General features: G+C 44.4%; 1 protein-coding gene across 1 annotated transcript in view; it reads right to left on the reverse strand.

Moving 5' to 3' along the window:
- sema4c (sema domain, immunoglobulin domain (Ig), transmembrane domain (TM) and short cytoplasmic domain, (semaphorin) 4C) overlaps positions 1–22,471 on the reverse strand; it is a 99,076-nt gene that overhangs the window by 42,846 nt on the left and 33,759 nt on the right. Inside the window, exon 3 of the mRNA XM_037099124.1 lies at positions 5,039–5,247. Within this exon, the coding sequence (XP_036955019.1) occupies positions 5,039–5,162 (124 nt within the window). The 5' untranslated portion in view covers positions 5,163–5,247. The remainder of the gene's footprint in view (positions 1–5,038; positions 5,248–22,471) is intronic.

The following is a 22,471-nucleotide window of genomic DNA, read 5'->3' on the forward strand; positions in this document are numbered from 1 at the left end:
GTCAGAGGCCTGGCCCTTTTCACTCTCCTTCTGCTCGGTATGTTTATTCTCTGCTACGTTTCTTCTTCTGTCATCCTACGTCTAAATCAAGATGCATGCATTTGCTTTGGCTTCCTTGATGCAGCGCTCATTTGCAGCATCAAAGCGGGCTAGATGTTCAAACCAAATATCAAGTTTCTAAGGGCTCTATTTCCCCTCTCTTCACCTCCCTCCCTCTTTCTTTTCTTTCTTTCTTCCCCTCTTTGTGTAACCACAGCTGCTGTGTTTTGTCATAGTTTCGGCTTACTGGCCTCTGTCATTGGGCTGGGTTAAGGAGTGTACGTGTAGATGTGTGAGTAAAAAAGAAAAGAAAAGGAAAAAGAAAAGGACAGAAAGGAGCAGGAGATGACAGTGGCGTTATCAGCTGGAGGATTTTTCCGTGGTCAGTAGAGTTTAAGGGCATGAGGGTAGCTCAAAATAACATAATGGTCGCTCCAATTAGGTGTGGCCAATTCAGAAGGAAAGGAAAAGGACAAAGCAGCTCAGATGCATTGACAGAATGGAGGAGGCACAGGTGAAAGGGAGGAAGCAGGGACACCAACAGACAAAAAAAGCTATAACTCACATTAGCAATAACTCAGCTAATGTTAGCTGAAGGTTAGCTAGCATAAGTTATTTGAATGTTAACACTGCAAACACTGATGAGCCTTTGAACAGGCAGTGCTGTAACATGTCTGTATTCCAGATTTAGTTGCCAAAATGTTGTCTTTTAACGTCAATAAACAGAACTAAACACTGTAGAATGTTAGCTAGATGGGAGGTCAGCTAGCAAGGCTAATGCTACTGCTCCCCTTAATTGTAAACAACAATTGGTTAAGTTTAGGATGTGAACTTGAATTGAGACTTGTCTTCATAGCCAGAAATCTGAGACTTCTCACAGTCTGAGATTCAGAGCAATGACTTCTTCATCCTACCCATGAGTAGTTCCTGTTGAGTCAGTAAAGCCTGATGCATCTCGTCTGTTGGCACCACAGACTGTTGTCCAAAGATGAGTGAACAAAAAGTTCAATGAGCCCTGCTAAAAATTACTACTATTACTACTGGTGCCCAGCTGATTTAGACTTGGCCAAGAAGCAATGGGCTTGGGGATGAGTGCCACAGACAGGACAGGAAATGAAAAGCATTGGGAGAAAGACTGAAATATATTTCTCGATTTCAGTCTTTTAATTGCAATTTGTCGCCAACAAGACAACAATGGAACAACATTAGCCTTTTCATTTAACATTAGCTTGAAATTTATGGATGAGATGACTCTGAGCAGAAAAAAAAAACAAATGAGAAATTTGTACAATATCACATAAATGTGAAATATAAACCGCATAAAAGTGCAAACAAATCAAGATACATGCACTGTGTCAGCGATTAGAAAAGAAAAGTATGTAAATTTACAGCACTCATTAGCGGCTTGGCGGCGGCGATACATAACGTAACGACATAAAGTGTCTCATTAGGAGCCAACAATGATTCTTTTCCCCCTCTATGAATGTGACGAAAGGCTGGTGAGGAATAACAAAATACTGAAATTCAAAATGTCAACATGTGACTTTTAAAAAGTAAAAGACAGAGAAGAAGGGGTGGATTGATGGCAATGGAAACACACACACATACACACGCGCGCACACATGCGCGCACGGAGGATGTTTGTCTTTCTTCTTTTGCAACCTCATGTAAGCCTCATGTAATTGCCTGGCGATGGTAGTGGTGCTGGTGTGTGTGTGTGTGTGTGTGTGTGTGTGTGTGGGGGGGGGGGGGGGGGGGGGCTAAATATTATCTCTTCAACCATCACTGCCCCACCAGAACCCACCCACCCAACTCTTTCGCTCTCTCTCTCTCTCTCACTCTCTCTCACACACACACACACACACACACACACACACACACACACACACACACACACACACACACACACACACACACACTGCCCAGAGCTCCAAATCCCTCAGACTGCCAGCCTAAGCAGTACACACATTTACACACACATAAACAAAGGGGGATTAGATAGACAGACACACAGCTACACACAGCCACACACACACACACACACTCTCTCTCTACACAAACAGGTATAAACACAAACGCCCTCTGTGCCCCCTGCATTTTCTCTCACTCTAGTTTTTCATTGCCTTTCTTCTTGTCTCTATCTTGCAAACTCCCACTGCATGCAAACAGTAACTCACACACACACACACACACACGTTAATATGGATGCTGTGTGTCTGTACAGGGAGATGCCTCAGTGTGAAATGAAACGCAGGGTGAGTGTCCTACAAAGTGTGTCCATGTGCATGTGCGTGTGTGTGTGTGTGTTTTCCTTTCCCTATGTCGCTCTCTAGAGCTACTTTCTGTCCTTTTAAGGCAGTTAGTGACTGGCCTCTCTCCCCCAGCTGTTCTCTCTGTCTCTCTCTACCTGTCTCTCTCTTTTGCTTTCTTTCCATTATATAGCCCCCCCTCCACTCTCTACTTTCTCCCCTCAAATCCCTCCCTCACTTACCTCTTTTCTGCAGCTTTGTTTTTCCATTCCATCTCTCCTATCTCCTCCTCAGCACTGTGGCGAGAACCCATCCATATAAGTCATTTAACCCAGTATTGAGCCTGAAAATCTCATTTTTCTTTAACCGAGTGGAGAAATCTGTCAGCGGGTGAGATAATCCCACTTGTTTCCAATGCAAATCAATTTGCGTTGAGAATCTTCCCGAGCTCAAGTGCCACACTCCAAGTGTGACACGAGTGACGTGACGCGCCTTCTCCAACGATTCATGACAAGGCTTTCATTTCAAAGAGCTTCATTACATAAAAGTGCAACGGCACTAGGAGTGGAGGGAGTTATCTTGTCTCTGCAGGCAGGTTTATTTTTCAGAAAAATACTCAAAGTGGGATACTGTTTTGGGCGTGCGTTTCTCTCTGCTCCTTCCATATGAGAACACGTATTTGCAGCTGTCCCTGTTTGCCCCGTGTGGTGAGCCTTCACCACAACTGTGCTCTGGCCAAAGTGCAGCAAATCTGGGCTGCTCTCTGCCAGCGACGGCTTTGTCACACTGGAGCATTTTCACAGGAAAGTATTGACGCCCTATCAATTGTTTCTGCCCTCCCTAGCATCCCACCGCAACACCAGCGACGACTGTGGCACGGAGGGATAAGAGAAGGCAGGAGGGCTGTATGGTAAAGAAGAAGGAAGGGGAGGAGGGGTTTTTGCAAGATAGCAGCATGAGAAAGCCGCTTTTGAAATATCCCCACACTCCACCGCCACTGCAAACGCCACCGAGCGCCATTCTCCTCGAGAGCGGCTGAAATCGGAGCTCTTTGTGAGAACGCCGTAAGAGCATTCCGGGTTCATGCGACGAACTGCAGTGTACAAAGCGAAAAAAAAAGGGGAGGAGACGGATAATAGACAAAAAAGAAAGAGGAGGAGGAGAAGGAAAAGGAGAGGTAGATATGCGATGAAAGGTGGAATAGGTGGCACAGAGAGGTGAGGAAATATATTTTTTCCCCATATTTTACCCTCTCTTTATAGTATTTCCCTAATCCCCAAGAGAGAGAAAGCAGCACTTCCCCTTTGAGGGATTAAAAAAGACTATTTCTCAGCTTGCAACAATTGGCATTGTTCAGGGAAGAAAACTGGGCCTGGCTGCAGAGGAGGGCTGAGATAAAGAGTGCAAACGCAGTTGAGCGCAAGGATTAGACTGATGTATTGTTTTACACAGGGTGGATGTCGGGCCTCTTTACAGAATCAGAAATCATCCACCTGTGGTATAATGGAAAATCCTCCCTGACTGTTGTAATGGGACGCACATTCGCCATCACTGGTTTTGTATGAGATGTCTGACCAGATAAATCACTTCAGGGCCAACTTGGATGATCCTACCAACAGCTGTCAGTCCCTAAACTCCGTGTTATGGTGACGACTTGGTGGATTTTGTATCAGGAAGGAAAGTAAATCTGTGCAAATGTTTAGAGTCAAGATCAGCTGTGGTGAACTCTGACAGGAATAACTTGCATGTTGACCAGTAGCAAGCTGTCTCAATCATGATGATCTTTGAGACAACAGAAAGACAAAAAAATGGAGGAAGCTGTCCAGCAGTTGTGTTCATCATGGTCTTCCATTTCCCCCACTCTGTTACTCAGATAGATGTCGATGGAGTAACACATCTCTGAAGGAGCTTCTAGAGATACCATATGCCTGGCTGACATGTTAGCGGCTAAGGTCACCAGCTAGTTCTGCGAGTAGTCACTACGTCACCAATTTCCACTGTAAGTAGGCCTTTAAAGACACAGTAAGATAAAAATAATATTTACTATGCATTTACTTATATTCTTCTAATTCTGTTTCCCTGTTGTAGCCTAACAGTTTAATTTATCCTAAAAATGTATGTTGAAGAAATCTTTTTGAGTATTTTTACAGCAAAAAATGATCTGTTTTACTTCTCTTGCCAAACTTCAAAATATCTATGAAGACTCAAGCATACTGGTCAATATATCAGATCAAATGAATTGGGGCACCTAGTGAACTCCCATCATATGAAACCACAATCCATCGATAGCTTGTAGGTAGCTAGCAAGGCAATATCATAGGCGGTGAAAGACAAAGTTAATGAAAAAATACAACTTCTAACTTTGTGTAGTCTGTGTCTAATCAAAAATTTTGTGAGGTTTATAATTTGGGGCTACTAGCGGACACCACCCGCCATGTGAAACCACCATCGACTGTTAGCTTGTGTGTAGCTAGCAGAGTAATATCACGTGAGGTTTGTGCGAGGATATCTGCTGGCAAAAACCTTGCTATCAACCCAAGCTAAGGGTACAAATCTGGTTTCAGTTGATGGTGGGGTTAGCTAGTTGCCCCAGATCAGGTTTGATTGGTTAACTGTACTGTGCATCTGAGTTCAGGGTGAAAATGCTGGAAAATGTTTCAGGAATTCTTCCAGTCTGGCGTTGACCAGAAAGTATCAGCGCCCTCTGAGGCCTAACTCTTCTATTAGCTGGTATCATGTTTCTCACTCACCCTGGTATCGAACTGTCTTGCGTGGGACTGGGTTCCAGTTGAGACCCAGCGACTTCTCCCATCCGACCAGAAACACCAGGAGCAAGACCTTGGTCCCACCCATGGCTCCTGTGTCAGCGCCCATTCGTTGGAGCTGGCGTTGAGTGATGGATGGAGGGATCAATCAGCTGATGAGAGGGACTTGAGAGAGCAGCTCGGCTCCTGGCTGCCTGCCGAGAGAAAGAAAAAACATCACATCAGCTGGAAGCAGCAATTCACTTCTCTTATTGGGCCTCGGTTGTTTATCAGAAACAATTTTTGTCACAACAGTATCTACAACTCGCACATTTTTCAAAAAGGCCACACAAAACGATTCACTCGTTCAAGCTGCAGTGGAAGATAAATCTCTCTCTTTGAAAACATGTAGTGTATAATTGAACATGTTCATCGAAATCCACAATAATGTAAAACAGAAATGAGTTATGCAAATCATTAAAGCCAACAAGGACATAGCTGCAATCAGTGTGTGTGCCTCTGTGTGTGTGTGTGTCTGCCAACAAAAACAAATCAAACATTTTAATGACTTTTGGCCAGGGGGGGTTATGCAGGGAAGTTCTCCCTGTCCCTCCCTTACTCTGAGCGATAATCCTACTATCGCCACTCAAAAAGCTCAGAAACAGCTTATCGCCGCACTCTTGTCAAGCCAATTCAGCAGCAGTATATTAAACTGGGGCTGAGTTATCAAAGTTAATTGGCGCTGGCAACGCATCAAACGCCAACGTGTTGGGAAATGAATGTCGAGGCAAGGACAATCCAATAGCACGGTGTTGTAAATGAATTGCTTTATACCTAATGAACATGTCAAGTGTGCGGCTACAGAGCGGCATTACAGGCCAATAACAGCACAACGTGATTGACTTGTTACGGGGGCTGCAGGTGAGACTGATGAGGAGGAGTTTCACATTTGAATAATACTTACACACACAATGACACTTTCTCATTTTGTTTTTTGCATGCATGTGAGTACCTGCCAGCCCTCAAACCGTCATTGTATGATATAGAGTCATGTCCTATGCACTCAGTGACATCACTTAGTGGCACATGTGTGTGAAACACACTCCAATTCAAGATGAAACATTTATTAAGGGCAAAATCAAGCAGGAGCAGCCCTGGATCGATACATTTCTTTTTCATTTGTTGAGTGTTTGAGTGTGAGAATAACTTCTAGTTTTTTTGTGTGTGTGTTGGAGTGCCGTCATCAGTGGATTTACCGCAGCCACCTGTGCTGACAAACCTCTCCGATCAATGATGGCAAGTGGGAGATAACAAGTCTAAGAGAGAAATTACATATTCTGCCCGTTCCTCTACAAAACTGCAAGGCGATAGTCACATTTGTTGAAAAAACACGGCAGATTTATTGGTCAAATAAATTAAAAACCACACACTCTCCCCAGCGGTGTCTAGCCATGCAGATGGTTTTATTTGTCGAAGTATAGTGAAATATTTGTTTTTTGGATTTCTGCTGCTGTGGCTATGCTGTGACACAAAAGAAAAAAATAATGATGTAGCCTACAGCGGTAAGTTTTTAACACCAATGTCCATAAATTGTCTCTGCTACTAAAGGCCTTAGTAGTTCCTATTCTCACCGGATCTCTGAATTTCTGTCTGGACCGCTAGCTGCACAGCTAACTGGGCTAACTAGCCAACAGAAGCTAAGGTTAGCAGCCGTTGACTAGTTACTCTGATGCGCTCCCCCATTTGTTTTGCGTGAATTCGACGGGTCGCCAGTTCCTCCATACTGCACATTTAAGGCAAAAGTGTTAGTACCTTTTTCAAATGACCACATGCAGAAAGTTCGCTGATCCCTGAACTTTAAGTGTCTTTGGCATGTGGTAATCTGACTGTCTGTTTTTGAAAAGTTGCAGAAATTTTGAAAATAAGTGCTGCCCGATTATACCACTGAGAATCAGTTCCTGAAACAATTTGAGAAGCACCTGGTTTGACGCACACTAAGACCTTAAGGATAACTGATAAAACGTTCTGTCCAGCCTTCTCATGTGGAGGCCTTGGTGGTGTGGTAGGAAGTATTTCTGATGATTCCGATTACACTTCACAGTATGGAGTTCCTAGAGAAACAGTCTGTAGAAAATATGGCACTGTTAGCTGTAAAGGTCATTTTTCAGAGTCAAATCTCAGAGATGGATATGTCAGCAACAAAACAACTAAACTAACTGTGAGGGTGGATATTACTGGGAGCAGGGATGTGATAAAAAAGAGAGTTTTTGTTGTTAAGTAATTTTAGCGAACTGACCCTCTGCATCTCCAGCTAACCACAATCTGAACCAAGTCTGACTATCTCAACACAAAGACAGACAATATGTCTGTATATGAAGCACATTTCATGTTCAAGTCTCACACGTGAATATGAAACTCCAGAGCTGGCAAAGAGTATTTGGTCTATTTGGCAGATTGGCAGGGGAGGTAATTGAGATTTGGAGGTGTGTGTGTGTGTGTGTGTGTGTGTGTGTGTGTGTGTGTGAGTGTTTGTGTGCCCACATCCAATCAATGTGACTGTTATTGATTACTTTTTCAGAGGAAAATAAGAAGAGGCTGAAAGAAGGAAAAAAAAAATCAAATACCCCCGCCACCCTCCACCCCAGATCAGATCATGGCTACGTGCTGTTAAATGAGCGTGCTTAAACACTGGGTTTCGGTGAAAGCTCCTCAAGCCTCGCGGTGCTGACTACCAGCTTTATTGGATCGATGCTGGAGGCCTTGCCGGCCAACGCTTGAGCGAGCCGAGATTGAGATTGAGATGGACGGAGTGAGGGAGAGAGCGAGGGATGAGAGAGGAGGAGAGAGAGTTATGGAAAAAAAGAAGCATTGCAGAAGGCTCATAGTTTTTTTTCCTCTCCTTTCTTCTCATTCACGCTTCCATCTCTGTGCTGAGAGGTAACCAAGTACAGTGGGCATCCTGAAGGCTGGATTAACTGAAGTGCCAGCGTGTAAACAGGACAGGATAGTGAAGGAGAAACAGCTTAAAAATCTTGAATGTACATCTCACTTTCATTTGCACGTCCTCTTTTTTCCATTTGCTGCCACTTTTCTTTAATTCCGTCTTCGCTCTCTTTTCTCTCTCCCAAACTAAAAGCAGAACCGTTTTGTCACCAATAACACTGCCAAGGTGCATAAACATTCATTTTCAAATCCAGGAAACGGTGTTTCATAGCCTCAGTAAACTGTGATCAGTATGGTAGGGACAAAGATACACAGAGGATATGTTCCTTTTTACCCTGTGCATGCTGGGACAGATAACTGCAACACCCTTCGGCTGTGACCGGAAAAAGCTGGTATAGACAAAGGTGACCTGCAAGGCGAGGGTCACGTGACAGCAGCCTACTTTTTCCTTATAATTGTAAACTTGACTACTTGTATTGCAAAGCTGGATTTGTAGTTAAAGCAACGGGTTAACAGCAGTGCCTTTATAGATAGCTGCGGTTCCAGTGTCAGATTTCACCCACTGATAGCATCACTACAGCATCAGATGACCGAATTGTTCAGGATCAGGTTCTACTGCTATTGAAAAGATTGCTTTGATATCCTTAAATTACTTCTCAATTTCTTTTTCACGGATATATAATCACAGAATCCTTCAATGTGTGTGTTTCTTTTACACAATAAAAGACTAGCTCTAGTTCAGAATGTGTCGCTGGGGAAATATTAGATGATGAATAAAGAATGGCTCAATGCCACTGTAGTAAAACAACAGCAAATATAATTTTACATATTGAATTCCCACGGAAATGACTCAATTTTTACATGAGAAAAAGAAAAAGCAAAACTCAAAAAACAACACTGTCAAACCCACTGCCGGTGTGGTCCCTGCAGTGACTGTGGAAGCACTTTACAGATAATTTACTTATCTGTTTAATACGACATGTACGTAAAGGTAATCGCTTTACACAGATAATTTACTTATTCGCTTATTTGCATAATTCTACCTGTACTTTAGAAGCAAGTAAGTCAACTATCTTTGAAATGCTTCCACCGCAGCCACACACGGCGGATCTGAGTTTCTAAAGTTACTAAGTTACTGAGTTTTAAACATACTAATTTCAGTGGGAATCTCAAAATAAATCAAAAACAACCTGTTTATTTATTGTTTTACAATTAACGATGGCACTGAGCCGTTCTTTATTCATTACACAATACTGAAAATAAGGTACAAGTAAAGGCGTCATTAGCAAAATGTGCCCAACTCTATCAAAAGCAAAAGCACTCATGATGCAGAATGACCCTCGTGTCAGACTATATGTGATTAGTATTTATTATGCAAACATGTTTAACACATTCTAATTTTGACACTTGTACATTCAAGTGGTTTAAATCTCCAGTTTAATTGATGTTCTGTTGGCTTAAATAAAGTCTGAATATCTACGTAACTATCTGCGGCTAACAACTGGTACCTAGCTTACAATGGAAGTAGTGAAGTGAAGTACAGGTACTTAAGAAGTGTACTTAAAGCCCACCTCCAGCCACTCCTTCCTGTTTGACAGCCAGCGTTGTTCCTCAAACAGAGAACAGCTTAAATTAAGTGACTTTGAGCACACAATGAAGCTATTTGTCAGAAAAGTAAATAGTTAATCATAAAAAATGGCAAAATTCACAGGAGGGGGGCTTTAAATACAGTACTTGAGTAAATTAAACAACATTCCACCACTTTTGTTTATAATACAGCACTGTAATAATAAAGCCTACACAGCCAGTAGAGGCTAGCTGGCAGCAATCATGCTAGCAGGTTACCTTTCTACCAGCAGTCCTGGCTTTGACAGTATGTCACTGCAGAAAACCGTTTAAAAAGCATCGAAGACAGTTGTCAGTTCAGTTTGACTCATTCAGCTACTTTACCGGCACACAGCAGAGAGATTCCATATGGCGCCAATATAGAAAATTGAGCTGTTCACGCAGAGCAATAATGGTCAACTAGGAACAAATTAGCTAGCTGCAGCATTGTTTTCTATCACTGCTGTCGACGTCTTCTCTTCACTTGACACCGCGCCGCTGCTTAAATTGCTCACTGAATCTTTAAGCCACATCCGCCGGGAGCTTTATGAACGCCGAAGGGAGGCGGCTGGAGTCGGCCTGTGATGTATTTTTTCCTCTACTTTCCATCAAACCCGCTCTTACGATCCCTCGTTGAGTCGTAAGACGCGGGATACTGCTGCGCCCCCCCCGGTTGACCGAATTACCTCTCTCGCTCCGCATCTCGCCGCGGCCTCTTTAAGGTCCTGCGGTGTCGCATAACTCTGCAGGCGGTATCAAATCATCTTCTAGCTGCTGGTGTTTTTGTTGAGCCTGGTTTAGCTAATGAGCTGAGACACGGCAGCTTAATAATATCAGTCAGCGCTCCACAATGGAGAGCTCATTAAAACATACAGAGAAATAGGCCACATGTTCTGATTAGGCTGCTCAGCTCCCGTGTGCGTGTGTGTTTTCGAAGGTGCCTATCGACTTGTATGTGCGTGTGTGTGTGTGTTTTGCCTGAATGTATGCTTGAGTGTGTTTCATGTCAGCGTGTATTTGGAGGTAAGAAGGATCCCTGTGGGGAGAAGCAAAGCAGGGTCGTTTTCTTCGAAGTGAGCGGATGTCGGGGAAAAAAAAAAAGAAAAGGTGGATGCGAAGAACGTTTCCAACCCCCATCCATCCGTCCTGTTCTCTTCACCGCTGTGCGTCTGTGTTTTCCGTTTGTCCTCTTCCTGCCCTTCATTTCCCCCCGCGTCTCCCTTCCTGGCAGCCCTTTTCTGACCCACATTCACACAGCACACGCTGACCTCTGTTGCAGTCCCAGCTGACTGCTGGTCCTTCCAGGCATTGTTTGACTTTTCACCCTGACCTCTGACCCCTCTGTGGGTTACAGAGAGCCAGGGAGCATCAACCAGCGTCCTCCACTCCGACTATCACACAGGGACAGACTTAATGTCCATTAACCCGTAACTGCCCCTACACACACACACACACACACACACACACACTTACGAACGGATGGACTAAAGGACAGCTCCCACCCTTCGTCTCCCCTCTCGCCTCCCTGCAAAACAAACACAGCGGCTACCGTCAGCACTCTTCCTTCCTTCCTTCCTTCCTTCCTTCCTGTAACCCCTCCCCCCATTCCCCTCCCCTTTCCCTCCACTTTTTTTTAGTGCTCCGGGGGGTGTTTAAAAAGACACACAAATATGCACAAGTGCAAACTCTCTCTCTCACACACGCTAGCTTTTTCACCTTAATAGAACAAAGTGGATCAAACGATTTCACACCTCGTGGACGGAGGGTTTGAGAGCAGCTCCGGGACATTTGAAGCCACATTCCCCCTCACTTTGAAATCATTAATGGGGGGGAGCTGGAGCGGCAGCAGTGCACAGAGGGTCGGATGTGAGGGTTTGAGGCCGCTGGTTTTCAACATCGGCTTAATTGGAAAAATTTAAAATGTAAGGCTCGTCCTGACAAACTGGGGAAAGCCTCTGACAGGATGAGAGCATTATGGGAAACACTGAGAGTTACTAATATATTCAAATCAAGATGCTCGAGAATGGATTATTATTTGATTATATCACTGCTCAAATAGCTCAACATTGGATTGATGACTTTCTCATTCTCAAAAGGAGGGATTGTGATAATTTCGGTGACACGCTGACTTTTCATCTCGCACCATTATCAGATTAAAGTCTTTATTAAGTGTTCAGTGCTAATTAGCAGAAGTTAGCCGGCTAACATGCTAAACTAAGATGGTGAACATGGTGAAGATCACATCTGCTAAATTCTGCATGTCAGCGCTGTCACAGCTCGCATGGTTTTAGACTCTTGCTTGCAAAACAAGTGAGACACTGCCGGTGTGGAAAGATGATTTTAATCTACATACTAACACTACTGATTTTTGCAGGAGTCTATTTTCAACCCTTACTCACATTCTCAATCACAATCGCCTGACTTCAGAACAATCCGCATTCAATGTTTCAGTTTCTGTGCGATGTTTGCCAATGTGACCTGACCTCCTGCTTGTCCCCGAGCCCTCCACTTCTCTCCGTTCAGTTTGCTGCTGAAAATGGATGAAACAGATCCCAACACAAAGAAATACACATCCGAATTTTACTCGACTGACAGAATTGTCAACTTCCGTCTTCATTCGTATTCAGACTCAGTCAACTCTGTGGAGGGGACATCTGGAAGTGGCTATGCGAGACCCTCCCCTCTTTATTGACATTTGCCTCCTGTTTCACTTGCCCATCTTGCCTCCACTTGGTCGTCCTGCATGATTTGATCCTTCCTCTTCTCTCTTTTTGTCTTCTTTCTGACGGACTACCTGGCCCTGATTTTGATTTTTGATCACTTCCTTGCAGTGTGTATTTCATTTTAATTCATTTCAAGTTAAAAGTAGTTTTACTTGCACATCCGTGTGTGTGTTACATTCATCAGTGGTGTAGGGTTATCTAGAGGCCATATTCCAGTACCCATGAAAATCTTTTTCTTTTTCATAGCCTTTTTGTTGGCTGGTGTGAACTTGGTTCCCATACAAATCAACCTGTTTGAGTGTCACTATCTTGTAACAACACAGAATAAAACAGCCCGAGAATACAGAAAGTCCACACTTCTTGGAGATATATTCAAATTATTTCGCTGCCCTGCCTGATTTTGTTCCCCTTGGTTTTAGAAAAAAAACCTAAAGATCAAACAATTGAAAAGAAATGCTTCTTAGCTTGATGGTATTTTACTACCCGTGACAACGGTGGAATTTCCATCGCACTGGCAGTAGATGTCTCTGAAAAAGAAAAATGGGTGCTGTAGATGGAACGGCTTGATTGGTGGCACAGCTCACCTAGTTGAACTTTACTTTTCGAGACGGCTCCGAAAGATAAATTGTTCATCTCTTCCCACGCAGAGCGATTCACTGCCAAATGTTAATTTGTGACCAGGGTTCACCTAGTTTCATCTTTGTGATTCAAATATATTCTGGGGGTTCAAAAGTGGAGTCTGTGAACCCCCCAGAGAACCCTGTGAGAAGATGTATCATATGATAATTCCACCAATTTAGATGAATTTTTACATTTGAAACGTTTTGATCACAGATCAGTCCTTAAAACCAGGGCGGTCAGAGCTCAGACACTGTAAGCTGCCCTGTATGACAGCTTTAGCTGACGGCCTTGAATATAAATGTAAAAATATTCAATGGCTGCTGCTGTGGCGATGCATCACAGAAGAGATTTCAAGGTTTTGGGTTCAAGTCCAGAGCAAAATGGTTATGAAACAGGAGTATCATGTTACAGCGCTCCCTGCAAAATTGATGACTTGTGGGATGTGAGAGAAGTCAACATGGACTTCACTGCTTTTCTTTTTTTTTTGGTATGTCTTCTTAGTTATTCATACACTGCTGCAGAGCCATGCGTGCAACAGGGCTTAAAAAAGACAGTGAGAAGCTTTTTCCCTGCACAGTGACAAGACGGATGAACGGAACAGAGCTGATGCACTGCCTTAATTCACAGTGTGGTGCTAATGGAGCAGATGTGGACACTCCACTGACAAGAAAACACACACACACACTTGCGCGCATACACACACACACACACTCAGAGTCTTTGTACAAAAGCACAGGTGGACTCATAAAGCAGGTGTGTGAGTGTGTTTGTGTGTGAGAGCCTGTATGGTCTAAATGGTTGGAAGCAATATCATGCACGAACGGGTCTGCATCTAAGTGATAGCATTAACTAGCATATCTGTGAATATAGGTGTGAAACTGACCAGCTCACATTAAAGAGCTGTGTGTTTGTGGCAATTTGTGTGTGTGTGTGCGTGTGTGTTCTTCTTGAGCTGGCACAGATGAAAGGCTGATAATCAAAGCAGGGGTTTGATCCTCTGCGAACGTAGAGGATGAATGGGAGAGATTTGCGAGCGTGCCTCTTCTGAAACGTCCGACACCATGTTAACGCATTCCGAAAAGTGTTTGAAATGCCCTTCCGAAAATTGCAGCCATCAATATGTGAGTCGCCCGTCGATTTTTCCACGCACCTGCGCACACGATTTCCCATATTCGCACACACTAAATGATTCGCTAACCGGCGGCGGTGGCATCGAGCAATCGAACTGCACCAAGTTAATGTCATCGACTTCCTTTTCACATTGTGATTGGAATTCACTTCCCATCTTAATTACCCCAAACCGAGGCGGAACCGAGCACGGCATTTGAACAACCTATTTCCACATGATGGAAATGTCAAAAAAGAAAGAAGAAAATAAAATCCCATGAGAGCTTGCGAGAGTAACATCTTAGCCTCCCTGCTGCCCCCCCCCGAGCTCCCTGATCTTTCATGTCTCTCCCCTGGGAGATTCTGCAGGCCTTCAAATCTCCATCTTCTCTCCTTTCATCCCTGCTGTAACTCCTGCCCACTTGCCCACATCAACCCCCCCCCCCCCCCCCTCGCCGTCTTGTCCATGTCATGGTCGGCTGGCCAGGCGTGGTCGGCTTATAATTCTTTGATCGGCGCTCTGATCTCTTCCATCAGTGCCAGAGGCTCCAGCTGATTACAGATGAAATGGATCTGATTTGGACTCTGACTAGGGGCCAAACACCTGCTCAGACCCAAGGAAGTGATAGAAGAGGAGGTGCATGGGAGATGAAACCTGAGAGACTGACGTCCAGCTAATCGGACAGCGGGACCATCTGTGCACTTGGTCTGTGGTGGTGAACCATGGCTGAATGGAGGCAGATCTTACACACACACACACAGATAATTCATGACTATTGAACTCTCAGCTTCAACAACAGCCGACAGAGGTGGCAATTTTTTGATGCAGTTTTATTTTTTTCATTACAGGGCTATATTTCTAGGATAAAATGATAACCCGTGAATTTTTGTCAATTTGCTAAATCTTGTCTGATTTCATCTTTTTCAGCTCAATCATTTGCGTTTTGGTTGCCTCTTAACCTTGTTTCCAGCAGAAACAGGAAGCTGTTTTCAGTAAGTATCTGAAGTATCTGGAGCGCTGGACATTTCCCTCAAGACAGTTGAAACTAAAGTGGAGCGAAAAAGGAGAGTGAATATCGAACACAATGCCAAATAAATGCTGATGTTGCCTCACATCTGCTGGGTGTGTAAATAGGCAAATATTTGTGACGATATCCACATCTACAAATTTTCTGTGTCTGACTCAATCAATGAAATCCCTTTGTGTGATTATGATGAAGTCCGGCTCCAAAGAAATTTGCTATTTTGAGTTCGAGTGAAGAGTTTACACTGGTCATAGATCAGGGCTGTCAGAGCCTTTTCCTTTGGATGTTAAAAATTAAACTTAATGGTGGACCATGGGCCAAAATCCAACTGTATTCTCAAGATGCAAAATGGTACTACACTGGAGTGAAACACAAAAATGTGTTGATTCATTTTCTATGTGTAAGTTGTTTTCTCATCTGTTTATGAATTAAGAACAGGGGAAATTATTTTGCCAATATATTCTTTCCAAGTTCCTAAATGTGTGTTTTTCCTTTGTCCCTCAGGGCTTCCGTAGTACTTGGATCTCATATTTTCTTAATAGAATGACTTCTTGCACACAGTGTCATTCTGCCCAATGTTCTCAGGTTCAACAAAACCATTCAGAATTTGGGATCTAATGTATTTTGTCGCACAAAGAAATAAAATAACATAAACAATGATTCATATTCTATATTTTGTATTGGTGAACCTCATAAAAGATCAGATTAAAAAACTTTTGATCATGACATTGCAGTAAAAGTTACTGATAAATGTAATGATAAGGTAAAAACAACTGAGTCAATCAAGGTTTGGTGTGTGGGATGTCATTTTACTCAACCACAGATAGAGACAAGCACCGATTTTGACAGGGTGATGTGAAGTTATCTCACAGAAAGAAGAGGTTTCCTGTTTCTAGCTTCCTTGACAATGTAACATGACACTGACAAGACTGCGTATCATTAGATGACTCATCAGTCTCTGCTGCCGGATGAGGGCAAATCATACGAGGGGCGGACGTGACGAAAAATAATCAAAAGAAATGGAGACGATGGAAATGCACATGAACTGAAAAATGAATAAACTCATCAAGCCATTTTTTCAATTCATATGCATTTCCATCACATCTATTTCTGTTGGTTACGTTTTTTTGTGACTTCCACAAAAAAAAAAAATAACCCTCAAAACACTACAGTAAATAAATGTAAGATAACCAGTAGACTGTTAACATCAACGTGAACCACCTTACTCTGTTAAGCACTTTTCAGGATTATTCACAGCATGACCATTTAAAGATTCTGCACTTTGGGGCTGGACTCAGGTCTAATTGGTTGGACGATATCACTGGCTGACGCAGAACTGAAGAGTGCAAAAATAATCAGTTTACATCCGTCAGAAATGTACAGTTTAGCCGTGTTAACCCGTTTCCTCTTCAGCCCTTAACCTGTTTTATTGTTGTTACTTGAGATTTAAAGAAACCAGATCTCTTCTCCATGCCGACAATAACCAGGTTAGTGATGTGCGAGCAGACACGCCATCTGTGTTCTCCTCTCCCTCTGTCTCTCCATCCTGCGCTCCCTCCCTGTTTTTTTTTTTTCCTCTGGCTGACCTTGTGCTGTCAGCGCAGCGTATGTTGTTTCTGATGAGCACGCATGAGTGCTGTGAGAAATGGTGAAAACGCACGTGCACTCTGGCCTGACTCGACCTGAGGCAGGGGACGCTGGGATAGCGCTCTGACCTGTCATCAATGCGCATACATAAAAGTGTGCTAGCCCCTGATTGCCATGTAGTCACAGGTCGATCAGCTCTGCTCGAGGCGACGGGCCGGCCTCTGAACAAAAGCCGATCACGCATGAACTCATTTACACCGGCACTGTTGTTTGGGACATATTTGGATACTGGAAACAATACCGCACACCCACACGTTCATGTGGACGATACACATAAAAAAGCGATGCCACATGCACAGATGCACGTACGTTTCCTTTGCAACCTGCTCCTCACACGCCAGCGCACTAATAAAATCACTCCGGCAAATATGCTCTTTTCACCCGCCAGCCAGATTCAGACAAACAAAAAGGCTGACAAACTTTCTCTGTTGTATTTCAAAGCTCATTAAAAAGTATTCACTGCTGTACGATTTAGCGCTGTAATCAGCTCTGAATAATAGAAATGGTCGTATTGACGCCTGCGGGCGCCCGACGTACTGTCTCATTTTCGGAACAACAACCGCTGGGTGTGTGTATGCAAAGCGCTGTGACACACACACACACACACGCTCACACTATCTCCCTCTCGCTTCGGTTTCTCCGTCTGGCTGCCAGTGTCTGAAACACTCGCAGTGTATATTCTGTCTTGGGGAGGCCGCCCACTATGCTCCTAGGGGGGCTAATTGTCCAGTAGCGCTCCTTTCGCTTTCCCTCCCACTCGCTCTGTCCTCCTCCCCTCTCCCGAGCTCCGGTCTTTGAGTTCTTCTTTCGGCAAAAAGTTCAGGAGTTCACGCAGAGCGCAGAGCTCTGGATCTCAGTGAGGTGCCGCAGGGCAGAAAGGTTACACTTAGCTGGACTCCTATAGAAAACAGCCTACACACACCAGCGGCAGACAGGTGGCGAGCGAGGGCGGCTGGGATGAATAGAGTATCAGTCGATAGGAGAAAGCTGGAGTGAAAGAGACAGGAGCGACTGTAGTGTAAATTTCGAGGGTTGAGGGGACTCTGTGGACTCAGGCTTTTCATTGTTGGGTTCTTTATTCCGGCACATAAAGCTTTCCGCGGAGCCTTGCAGCGGTGACAAGGTGTTTCAGAGTCACATCCTCCACATAGCGTCCAAACGTATGCGGCCACAACCATATCTCTGACACTAGACGCCCCGCACAGACACTCACCCTGCATGCGTTAACACCGGGCTCTGCAATCTTGCCGCCGCACCACTGCCTGCTCTCAGCACATTTAGCTCCTTCCAACCTCCCCAGCCGCCTCCCGTATTAGCATTTAGATTTAGCTGAATTTAGAACGGTTCTCTCAATATGTGCTCATGTTCATCAGATGTTGTACATCTCGGGCTGTGCGGGGGGATTTGTGAGTTTGGGATCAGTCCGTGTCAAGCTTGCTCGGATTCTTAGCCCCGAACATCACATGAGCAGAGACGCTTCCCGGAAATAAAATGTACATCGCTGTTGAAGTTGAAGACCAGATGTGACGTGCTCTCTGTTTATCCTGATTCCTATTGTTAATACCAGGCTGATGAGGCAAGAACAACAGCAATCAGATATTTTATAAACAAACTGTTGGTTCACCAAACTTGTTGGTAAGAAAAAAAACAGCAGGCAGACAGTTTGCATGTGCATGACAGCTTAAGTGCACACACGGGCTAAACACGCATCACAGACTTCCTGCTTCAACCTTGACCTAGTGCAACAGCTGTTGTTGTGTGCGTTTCCTCTGTAAGGAGGAGTTACCATGGACATTTTGGATGAGTTATCTTTTGAACTGACATTCAAATTAAGTAGTTTAGTTGACTGTTTACCAACAAAGCTTGTGACTGCTTAAAAACAGCCGGCATCTACTTATTATGCCGCTTTACATGTTTACTGGATGTGTCAAATTAGACCCAAAACAGACTTCTTCTTTTGTAACCAAGAAAGGCAACAATGATCCACGAAGTTGCAATAAAATACCAAACAGAACAGTCTAAATAAAAGGATTTTCTCAAACCCCCTAATTTTCTATCATTTCTATTAACTAAACTTACCGAACGGCGACAGTTTGACAGCGTGAATAACATTCCAAAAGTCGTAATATGTCACACAACACAAGCCTTTTGTCGGCACGCTTCATTTTGAAACTGCAACTTGTTAAAAGTTACATATTTTTGCTAACTTGACCAACAGAGCCTCTGTTTTGGAAGTCTAACCAGATGTTGCATAAAATTTATCAGTGCTGACTTGACCACCAAGCTTTTCACATGCAAAACTGATGCTAGAGGAGGTACAGCATCGTATGTTGGAGCTTTAGACCACTGAGCACTGATGCTTGAAGCAGGACGGGCTCATAGCGTTTTGTAGTTGGCTGAATATTGTAAATTGCAGGGACAACATCAGCTTTCTTTTTTCCTTTTTGAGACTTGTGATGGCTGGTCGTGACAATACAGGGGGATAGGAATGTTCATTTTTGATACACTGGCGGAGAAGTGACCCCCTCGCTTGCCTTTGGCTTTTACACTTTTATTCTTCCACTTTGGTGTTTCACTTATCATTCATAAGCCCTTCAAATGTCTGGAAGGCAAGCACAAGCTGTAAGGGAAAACAGCCGGACACACTTTCCCCTGACTCAACAACTACTAACAATGACAATGCCTCTGAGCAAGGCACTTAGCCCTGCTAGTCTCAATGTGTTCAGTGACTGAGAGAAAGTCTGGAGACATGAAAGACTTGACTTTCTGGTGGTAGGGCTTTTCCCAGTGGCCAAAATTAGAAGACTGTGGTCGTACTGGGCAGCTCCCAGGAATGAGTGTGCATTACTGTAGAAAAAATGCACAGCATGACAGTTCTGAAGAAGCGCGTGCATACTCAGCAGAAGCAAATCCTTTCCCGGATGAATAAATGTATATTAAAAAAAAAAAAAATCTGCAAACGACAGCTATCGGATCAGTTAGCGGAATCAACGGTCATCAGCTAGAAATGCACCTGGCAGACGTACAGTGCGGACAGACATGTGTCGAGGAGAAGAGAGGAGGAGTGAAAGGCGAGAGGAGCGAGGAGAGAGTGGTCGGCCTCGGAGCTCTAACTCAGGGTCTATTAGAGCCTGATTGGGCCCATTAGGAGGGAAAGACGATACGCAAACCGCGAGCAGAGCTCCTCCGGCCTGGCTCTACGTTAACCACTGCCTGCTCTATACTTTGTTGAACACACGGACTGATCGATAGCAATGAGGAGAGGAGGGGAGGAGGCGCCGGGGTGAGGAGGAGAGAAGAGAGGTCCAGGTTTACGGGAAGATAAGCCGGGATCGATAGAGAGACAAGGAGTGCTGCTGCGAGGAGAGAGAGGATGGAGGAATGCAAGATGCAGCAGGTTCACACTCGCTCACCTCATCAAACCAGAACCTGTGTGTGTGTGTGTCTGTGTGCTCTCAGGCAACCATCATCTCCTGTTTGTGTGTCAATATACCTCCAACTGGCAGCGGGCGGGCATGATAAACAATCCTAAAAGCGTTTTGACATGCTGCATAGCACTAATTCCATCAAGACAACATTGTGCCATGCTCATCAATCTGCAGCGATCTGCATCGGGATAAGTTGTTCTCATTCACAAAACAACTTCAAACTCCTCTTTGCAGCTTTTTTTTTTTTGTTCAGAATGATTCTAGTGTTAGTGAAAGTCAACATTTCCTGCGGATGCTTCAAAGTCTACAAAGTCTACCTGAACACAGAAGAATTAAGCCCTTTTCAATCTGGTGGTCTTAGGAAGAGTTGTGTGCGGAACCTATTTCTAGGTTGGGTGCAGCGACTTCCTCAGTGAAACTTAACACTTCCTGCAGAACATTAAAAGCCCGCAGGAAAAACACTTCCTGTATGCCCTCTTAGGTACTGTAAGGACTGTGAAGTGCAAACCCACTGTGATCACTGATTGGTTTGTTGTATGGGGTCGAAGCCTCCAGTTTGGCATTACGTCTGTTGCCGTCTTGGTTTTTTGGGAGCCAGAGGAGGCCATATTTGGAGGAGAGGCCACCAGCTGGGGAGGATATCCTGACTGGATCCGACTGTTAACCCAGTCAGTGCCCTTGAGATTCTCCACTCAAGGGCACTTGGATGTTGCGCTGGCCACAACTCCAAATGGGACCATCAGTTACAAAATGAATATCTAGGGTGTATAAGAAGACTTGAAACTAACCACTGACTCCCCACACTCATGAGGAAACCGCTCACCGAGGCAACGAACAAAGTGAGAAGCAGGGTCATTTTCGCATAAGCTTACACGCAAACTGTGTAAACCACCTGCTGGCTATTAGGATGACTGCAGGTTTACGGTGCTTCTGCATCGGAACAAGAAGCTCCGTCCATATGTTAACACTGTCAAGGTGTGATGTGACTGTGAAAAAAAAAAAAAAAAATGAGTGAATGAAAACGGCGGTGAATTTATCAGGACAGCAAGGAAACATGGAGAAAATGTTGACTTTGCATAAACAGCTAATTAAAACAGTGGTAGCGCAGGAGACGGGGAGTTGTGTTACTAGTGATAAAGGCCTATCTGTCGTCCTCTCGGCTGCTTCGACATTCATGCCTGTAGCTTGTTTTGTATCACTTGTATGTGCAGGTTATTTCTTAGTGAGCACAGACACAACACTTCTTGCATTGCAATTGGTTGTGCGCGGAGGCGTGCATATAAGTGCAGAGCATTCCCATCTCCATACCTGACACCTGTCAAGCTGCTTTGATGTACATGACCTTCACCTCCATCATTCTCGCATTTTTCTCTCCTTCCTCCCCCTCCTCCTTCTCCCCTCCGTCACATCCCTCCATCTCTCACCTCTCACTGTCATGGGCCCCGCCCCCCCCCCCCCCCACTTTGCCTCCCCAGGCTCTCGGAGGCTGCGATGGCACCCTGTCAGAGAAAGCTATTTATGATCGGCAACCAATATCCTCACATAGATAAACACACACTGTGAGCGATGGTGAGAGAGGGGAGAGGGAGAGAGAGAGAGAGAAATCCTGAATTATTAGGGGGAACGAGGGGTGAGTGCATTGTGACAGTGAGAGAGGAACATACACATTTGCGGAGGAATTATGGATTGAGGAACAGAGAAAATGTTGCCTGGGGCTGTTTTTTCACGCCTCATGTGTTTATGCGAGTGTACGGCTTTGTTGTCGTCACGGTATGCGTGCATGCCTGTGTATGTGTGTGTGTGTATTTTCAAGTGCATCCCTCTTATGCCTATGCGTCCCTGTATTCTGTAGAAGTTAGTATACAAATGACTTCTTTTCATCCGGGGGCGATTTCCTCAAGTCTGCCGGAGTTCCCGGTCGCTTGATCGAACAGGCGACTGACCGTAAATGAGAGTGTTGTTGCTTACACCAGCTTGCACCGCAGCTTTGCACCAGACGGACTCGGGCTAGCTGGTGTATATCTCTGTAGCCCGTCTTTTTCACAGTCATTTCAAAATGGTGGTATTTCTCATTCTCAGAGGTTGAGCAGCCCCCGGACATTGCTGTGACATTTCCCGCGGCTGTCCTCCCTCCTTGAGTTAGCTGCTAACTGCCGCTAGCCGCATTTTAAATCCCCCAGTTGTGGAGCAAATTTTTGCACTGAAGCGCCCATCACAGGTATGTTTGTGGCAGTTTTTTTTCTTGCTCATATTGGCGTGTATGCAATCCCAACAGCTTTCACCAAATAGATGGTTAAGTACTAGCCTGAGAGACAAAAGTCACGGCAAGAAGGATGTCAC

This window comes from Acanthopagrus latus, chromosome 5, assembly GCF_904848185.1.
Source record: "Acanthopagrus latus isolate v.2019 chromosome 5, fAcaLat1.1, whole genome shotgun sequence".
NCBI lineage: Eukaryota > Metazoa > Chordata > Actinopteri > Spariformes > Sparidae > Acanthopagrus > Acanthopagrus latus.